The sequence below is a fragment of the Bos indicus x Bos taurus genome, chromosome 10 (assembly GCF_003369695.1).
Source record: "Bos indicus x Bos taurus breed Angus x Brahman F1 hybrid chromosome 10, Bos_hybrid_MaternalHap_v2.0, whole genome shotgun sequence".
Classification (NCBI taxonomy): Eukaryota; Metazoa; Chordata; class Mammalia; order Artiodactyla; family Bovidae; genus Bos; species Bos indicus x Bos taurus.
Window position 1 is genome coordinate 15,029,963 of NC_040085.1, and position 7,925 is coordinate 15,037,887.

Genomic DNA, 7,925 nt, shown 5'->3' on the forward strand with positions numbered 1-7,925 from the left:
CTTCCCAACCCAGGGATTGAACCCACGTCTCTTATGTTTCCTGCACCAGCAGGTGGGTTCTTTACCACTAGCGCCACCTGGGAAGCCCGAAGCCAGGAGGAGTTACCCTAGATGTTAAGTGGGTGGGGTCTGACTCAGAAATGGTTCCCTTCTCACTGCACCCCCTTCTCTCTCCCCTAGAAGGCCCTCACCTGACCCCAGAAGCCAGTCCCGATCCTCTTCCCGAGCCTCCCCCACCCTCAGTCGAGGCCCCAGACAAGCCCACGGGAAGCCCTGATCAGCCCCCATCTCCAGCCCAGTCTCCAGCCCCTCGTCCTGATGCCCAAGCTGAGGAAGTAGCGCCTCCACCCGCCATGGCTGAGGAGGAAGAGGGGGCTGGTGGGGAGCCCCGCCCTGCAGAGCCCGCTCCGGCTGACTCTCGGCATCCTCTGACCTATCGGAAGACCACCAACTTTGCCCTGGACAAGTTCCTCGACCCTGCTCGGCCCTACAAGTGCACTGTGTGTAAGGAGTCCTTTACGCAGAAGAACATTCTCCTGGTCCATTATAACTCGGTCTCCCACCTGCACAAGATGAAGAAGGCCGCCATTGACCCCTCTGGCCCAGCACGAGAAGCTGGCACCACGCCTGCCACTGCTGCCGCCACAGACAAGCCCTTCAAGTGCACGGTCTGCCGGGTCTCCTACAACCAGAGCTCCACCCTGGAGATCCACATGCGCTCCGTCCTGCACCAAACTCGCTCCAGGGGAGCCAAGACCGACGCCAAGGCCGAGGGGCCAGAGCGAGGCCCAGAAGAGCCCAAGGAAGGCGAGACTGAGGGGGAGGCAGGCCCTGAGAAGAAAGGCCCTGAGCCTGGTGGCTTCCTATCTGGACTGCCCTTCCTGTCCCCTCCCCCACCTCCCTTGGACCTGCACCGATTCCCAGCCCCGCTCTTCACACCCCCAGTCCTGCCCCCTTTCCCTCTCATGCCTGAGTCACTGCTTAAGCTCCAGCAGCAGCAGCTGCTCCTGCCCTTCTACCTCCACGACCTCAAGGTAGGGCCCAAGCTAGCACTGGCTGGGCCTGCACCCCTGCTGTCCCTGCCAGCGGCCGCCCCCCCTCCCCCACCGCCGCCTCCGAAGGCTGAGCTGGCTGAGCAAGAGTGGGAGCGGCCCCCTACAACAGAAGAGGGGGCTGAGGCAGGGCCCCCCTCACCCCTGCACCCAACGCCCAATGAGGCAGCCCGCACCGCAGCCAAAGCCCTTCTAGAAAACTTCGGGTTTGAGCTGGTGATCCAGTACAACGAAGGAAAGCAGACTGTGCCCCCACCCCCGACCCCGCCCCCCCCAGAGGCCCTGGGGGGCGGGGACAAGTTGGCCTGCAGGGCCTGTGGGAAACTCTTCTCCAATATGCTTATCCTCAAGACACATGAGGAGCACGTGCACCGCCGCTTTCTGCCCTTCGAGGCCCTGAGCCGATATGCTGCTCAGTTTCGAAAGAGCTATGATAGCCTCTACCCGCCCCCTGCAGAATCCCCCAAACCGCCCGACGGGCCCCTGGATTCCCCTGCTCCCCAACTGGGCCCACCTTTCCTGGTCCCAGAGCCTGAGGTAGGGGGGGCCCGTCCCCCTGAGGAGCGAGGTCGGGCTGGAGGACGCTGGCCCCCAGAGGAGGATGAAAGCGCCAGAGGGAATCTTCCTCCCCTGGTGCCTGCAGGCCGCCGCTTCTCCAGAACCAAGTTCACAGAGTTTCAGACCCAAGCCCTGCAGTCTTTCTTTGAGACCAGCGCCTACCCCAAGGACGGCGAGGTGGAGCGGCTCGCAAGCCTCTTGGGCCTGGCTAGCCGCGTGGTGGTGGTATGGTTCCAGAACGCCCGCCAGAAAGCTCGTAAAAATGCCAGCGATGGTGGGCCTGCGCCCAGTGGAGGAGGTACCGGGGGAGCCTCCGGCTGCAGGCGCTGCCATGCCACCTTCTCCTGTGTTTTTGACTTGGTACGGCACCTCAAGAAATGCTATGACGACCAGCCTGCTGACGACGAGGAGGAAGAGGCAGAGAGAGGGGAAGAAGAGGAAGAGGCAGAGGATGACGCAGAGGAGGAACAGGGCCCGGAGCCCCCAGCAGGGCCTGAGGGCCCACCACCAGAACCCCCAGACAGGGAGGACCTGGGCCAGGCGGAGGCCACAAAGCCAGAGGGCAAAGAGCCCGAAGGCAGGGCCCCTCCCTCGCCTTCCCCAGTCCATACCTGTGACCAGTGCGCCCTGTCTTTCCCCAACCAGGACCTCCTGGCCAACCACCGCCGGCTCCACTTCCTGCCACCTGTGCAGCCCAGTGCTGCCCCCCACCTCCTAGACCTGCCCATGCTTGTGTTTGGGGAGCGAAACCCCCTGGTGGCAGGCACTCCGCCAGTGCCACCCCTCAAACGGAAGCACGAGGACGGTAGCCTGTCCCCAACAGGCAGTGAAGTGGGGGTGGGTGGGGAGGGCGAGCCCCCCAGGGATAAGCGCCTGCGTACCACCATCCTGCCCGAGCAGCTGGAGATCCTATACCGCTGGTACATGCAGGACTCCAATCCCACACGCAAGATGCTCGACTGCATCTCCGAGGAGGTGGGGCTCAAGAAGCGAGTGGTGCAGGTCTGGTTCCAGAACACCAGGGCCCGGGAGCGGAAGGGCCAGTTTCGAAGCACCCCTGGGGGAGTGCCCAATCCAGCAGTCAAGCCCCCCATTACACCCAGCCCTGCACCCTTCCCCAAGTTCAACCTCTTGCTGGGCAAGGCAGATGATGGGGCTGGGAGGGAGGCCCCTAAGAGGGATGCACCTGCTCTTCCCTACCCCCCAGTCACCCCGGCTGCCGGGCCCCTGCCTTTCCTGCCACCTGGGAAAGAGCCCCCCACTCTGACACCAGAGCCACTTCTACCTCTCCCAGCTCCCCCTCCACCCTGTGAGGATGAGGGCCCAGAGGAGCCATCAAAAGCTTCTCCAGAGAGTGAGGCCTGCAGTCCATCAGCAGGGGATTTAAGTGATTCGTCAGCTTCCAGTCTGGCCGAACCAGAGTCCCCTGGGGCTGGAGGGGCCAGTGGGGGCCCAGGAGGTGGAGGTGGAGTTCCAGATGGGATGGGGCAGCGGCGCTATAGGACCCAGATGAGCAGCCTGCAGCTGAAGATCATGAAAGCCTGCTATGAAGCCTACCGCACCCCAACCATGCAGGAGTGCGAGGTGCTGGGCGAGGAGATCGGGCTGCCCAAGAGAGTCATCCAGGTCTGGTTCCAGAATGCTCGCGCCAAGGAGAAGAAGGCCAAGCTCCAAGGGGCAGCAGTTGGTGGGGCTGGGGGCAGCAGTGAGAGCCCCTTGGCAGCCCAGCGCACTGACTGCCCCTACTGTGACGTCAAATATGACTTCTATGTCTCCTGCCGAGGCCATCTCTTTTCCCGCCAGCACCTGGCCAAGCTTAAGGAGGCAGTCCGAGCCCAGCTGAAGAGTGAAAGCAAGTGTTACGACTTGGCACCAGCACCTGAGGCAGCCCCGGCTCCCAAGGCTCCGCCCGCCACTGCACCTGCCTCTGTGCCCCTCGGGGCTGCCCCGGCCCTGCCTCGCCTGGCCCCCGTCCTCTTGTCTGGCCCAGCTCTGGCCCAGCCCCCACTGGGCAGCCTAGCTCCTTTCAGTTCAGGTGAGTGAGAGCTTGGGAGGAGCTGGGCTTCAGAGGGCATCTCCCTCTAATGGGGTGTCCTTCCTTTTCCTTCCTGACTCTTCTGCCTCCAGTCTCCTCCTGGGCCTCCCTGTGTTTCCTACTGGTGCGGGAGGGAAGGGAGCATGGAGGCTAGGTGGTGGAAGGCGTGAGTGTGCAGGAGGTCATCTCCAGCAGGCAGGATGGTGGTGCTGGGAGGTGGCTGATCGTCACTCTTCATCTTCCTAGGCCCTGCAGCCTCCTCAGGCCTCCTTGGCCTTGCCACTTCGGTCCTACCTGCTACCACAGTGGTCCAGACTGCTGGCCCAGGCTGCCCTTTACCTCAGAGACCAGTTCCTGACCAAACCAAGCCCTCTCCAGCAGGCACCACTGACTCTGCCCCAGGCCCACCCCCCGAACCCTCTGGGGACAAGGTTTCTGGTGAGCGAAAGCCAGTCGCAGCCCCCACCAACTCCTCTGCTGACGCCCTCAAGAACCTCAAAGCATTGAAGGCTACTGTCCCAGCCCTGTTGGGGGGCCAGTTCCTGCCCTTCCCATTGCCTCCTGCAGGGGGTGCCACACCGCCAGCGGTCTTTGGCCCCCAGCTGCCGGGGGCCTACTTCCAACAGCTCTATGGCATGAAGAAGGGGCTGTTCCCCATGAACCCGGTGATACCTCAGACCCTCATCGGACTGCTCCCCAACGCCCTCCTCCAGCCACCGCCCCAGGCCCCTGAGCCCACAGCCACAGCGCCTCCGAAGCCACCCGAACTGCCTGCTCCCAGGGAGGGGGAGGCTGGGGAGGCCGATGAGCTGCTGACGGGCAGCCCTGGCATCTCCACCGTGGATGTGACCCACCGCTACCTGTGCCGCCAGTGCAAGATGGCGTTTGACGGGGAGGCCCCGGCCACTGCTCACCAGAGATCCTTCTGCTTCTTTGGGCGGGGCTCTGGGGGCTCCGTGCCTGCCCCGCTGCGGGTGCCCGTCTGTACCTACCACTGCCTGGCATGTGAGGTGCTGCTGAGTGGGCGAGAGGCCCTAGCCTCGCACCTGCGCTCCTCGGCCCACAGGCGCAAGGCGGCCCCGCCCCCAGGGGGCCCACCTGGCACGGCCACCAACGCTGCCACTGCCGCCACGGCTGCGGTGGCTTTTGCCAAAGAGGAAGCAAGATTACCTCACACGGACTCCAACCCCAAAACGACTACTACCTCTACACTTCTAGCTTTATAAACAGATAAACCAAGATGTGGGGGAAGGGTGGGCCTTAGGTCTCCTCTTCCTCCAAGGGGTGTGTGGGGAGCGCAAATCCTTCACCCCCCCCGGCCCCGCCCACCTCACGGGAATCTCCGTTCCCACCCCCAGTGGGCTTCACACCTCACCTCCAGCAGAATCCTGCCTCCTCCCCCACCCCCACTGACACGCCAACCCTTCGCAAATTCTTGCCCCTTGGTCTCCATGGGCGCACACACCCATCTTCCCATCTTGATTATCCATTAACGTCTGCCTGCCCACCAGGCACAAAATCTCCTTGGTTTCATCTTCCTACAGCCTCTTTCCTACTGAATTCCCAGTCACCCCTTAACGCCTATAACCATGCAAATACATGTTATCTCATGCTGTTCCACTGACTGAGAAAACACCAAAAGAAAGAAAAAAAAGAAAGGAAAACAAGAAAACCCAAGACAAAGAAGGGGAAAGGAAAATAAACTTTGCCACTTCCCCTTCTTCCTACCCTCCTCGGCTAGAGTACCATACGGCTCACAAACTCTTCCCAAATACTCAGCTGGCTCCCAAGGCTGAAGCCTGAGATGGGCAGGGAGCCCAAGAAACTCTAACCAAACTGGAGGTGAGCAGGGGGAAGTGCTCCGGCTTACTCTCCTCACAGCCCTCCCTCCTCACCTGACAGGGGAGCCCCTGTGGCCTGGACTCTAGAGAAGCCGGCACCAGGAACCCCTCTGCCAACCCCCACCCTGCACCCTGGGAACTGCAGTTAACTTATTCTCAAAGGCTTTAAACACAGAGATCCTCTCAGAAGCCGTGGGCCTGCCCCTTGTCCCAGCCCTGCCACATGGGGATCCAGCCTCCGGGACCGGCACTGCCCACCAACGGCAAATCCAAAGTTCTTTTGAAAAAAACTGAAACACACACAACCAAAAAAAAGAGAGAGCACGAACTCTCGTGTGGGAGAGATGGAGAGACCAGACCAGAGGAATGAACTAATGACAAACTTGGAAAACAGAAAAAAAAAAAAAAAGCCTGAAAACTCTCCCATCAAACAAGTGTTTTTTTTTTTCCCTGTTTGTGTCACTCCCCACCCCATTCCATTTTAAGGGTTTCTTTGAACCACCTTGTCTCTGGAAGATCAATGACTTTAGTCCTTGCTTGGGTACAGCGGTCCTGGAGACTGCCAGCAGTACAGCCCTGTCCCATACTGTGCCCAGCCACAAGCTGGTAATGGGGGAAAGGTTAAAGGTTTAACCTTTAACCACCTTTAACCTGGACGCTGGGAGGGACCCATCTTTGCCCCCTGAACTGAGTATTTTCTCAGGACAGGTAACATCCCCTCATTCTCAGCTGTGGGTTAGAAAAGTCAGTGTCACTGAAAGTGGCTTGGCCATCTCAGGAGGAAAGGGTGGACTGGACTGGGCAGTTAGGCATGTAATTGCCTCCATCTGCTCTCATTCACTTCTTTCACAAAACTCTTCTGTTCCCTTCCTGGTGCCCCCTTCACATTTCTGGCACTTCTTGAACTTTTTTGTTTGTGGGGAGCCTTCCTCCCCATCTGTGTTCTTCCCCCTCTCCCAACCCTATCCTCTGCCCTGGCTTCCAGCTTCCTCCAGCCACATCTACCTCCTCCAGGAACCAGAAGCTTCTGGAGGTACCTCCCCAAAGGAGGTGCTCCCTATGAGGCTCATAGGGCATAGAGCCGATGACATCCAAGGGGCTGGGTGGGCAAGGAGATGACTGAAGCCCAAGGTCAATCTTTGATAGGGAGAGATCCCCCAGGGAACCAACAGATGAGGAATCAGCTAGAAGAAGGGTTTAACCTTTAACCATCTTTAACCTTGTTTTTCTGTAAGAATCAAGTGGTAACTGTGGCAACCCCAAAGCCTACCTGCAGTGGCACTGGGTAGAGAAGCAGGTATTTAGCAGAAGCCTGCAGAAACTTTCCAGTCCTCCTGATGGCTTCTCCTCCAACCCTTGCCCCTAAGACCTCCTCTTTCTAGGTGGTTTCCTTCTACATGCTCCCTTCAGGCTGCTCTGCTACCATTATCCATTTCATACATACACACCGCTCATCCAGCCAGCCCTGGGACTGAGATTTTGTGGTCTGTCGGTCACTCCTCGAACATATTCATGCTGAAGCAGTGCAGAAAAGACAGGAGGGGAGGGAAAACTGCTCGGTCTCTAGTCCCCATATGTTCTGTGAATCTCACTTCCGGGCCCATTCATTTCTGAAATTAAAAGCTCCAACTCTAGCAAATCAGGGGTTGGGTGGATTAGTTATCCTGATGATGCTAAATACGCCAGTTACAAATGCAGGCAAGAGGAATGAAACTGCCCAACCATGGGCTCGCTCTTGTGGCCCCCACCTTTCTCCACCCCAGCATCTCTCATGCACACCGCCTATCCTTTGCTCTCTCCTGTTGAAATTCTGTGTATAAAATTATTTTCTTAGCAGCATGTATATGAGGAAAAAAGCTTTTTCACTCTGTGCTTTCTGGGAATGTGATTTGTGTATAAAAGTTACAAACAAAAATTAGAAGAAAAAAAAGGAGAAGAGGAAATATTTTATAAAACACACTGGCAAACAGCTGGTGTGGCATGATTAGAGGTGTGGTATCATGCGTTTTAGGGATTTACAGCCAGGGTAGGTTGGCTTTAGTTTGAACTATGAATATTTTTCCAGGAGTTAATATAGCCACAGATTCATCCTCCTCTTGCTCTTCAACACAATCTCTTACACCCAGATTCCCTGGTGCGGGACACCATGTCCATTCACAGTTGTGAACTGAAGCTGACTACGGAGCTGTCCTCACCAGGAATCCTGTAATCTGGGGACACAAGAGTCTGGCCAACTGCTGACTAAAGTCAGTCAACATGCTTCTTTCTGGAAGGTGCCATTCCACATTCCCAGTGGCGTGAAGCATTCCTCCCCAACCCCTTCCCAAGACAAGTCCTCCACTTATGCTCTGGAGATTACATGAGTGGGTAGTTCTGTGGAGAGAGGCTGAGTCGGCATGGCCCCGTGAAGAATGCTACAGGTGAATGCCAAGTTGCCCA

The 7,925-nt window shown here is 58.3% G+C and overlaps 1 protein-coding gene across 3 annotated transcripts in view; it reads left to right on the forward strand.

Moving 5' to 3' along the window:
- ZFHX2 (zinc finger homeobox 2) overlaps positions 1-5,895 on the forward strand; it is a 29,042-nt gene extending 23,147 nt beyond the window's left edge. For all 3 annotated transcript variants that reach the window (XM_027553263.1, XM_027553265.1, XM_027553264.1), the window contains exons 9-10: positions 181-3,645; positions 3,892-5,895. In XM_027553263.1, the coding sequence (XP_027409064.1) occupies positions 181-3,645; positions 3,892-4,871 (4,445 nt within the window). In that variant the 3' untranslated portion in view covers positions 4,872-5,895. The remainder of the gene's footprint in view (positions 1-180; positions 3,646-3,891) is intronic.
- The last annotated feature ends 2,030 nt before the right edge of the window (positions 5,896-7,925 follow it).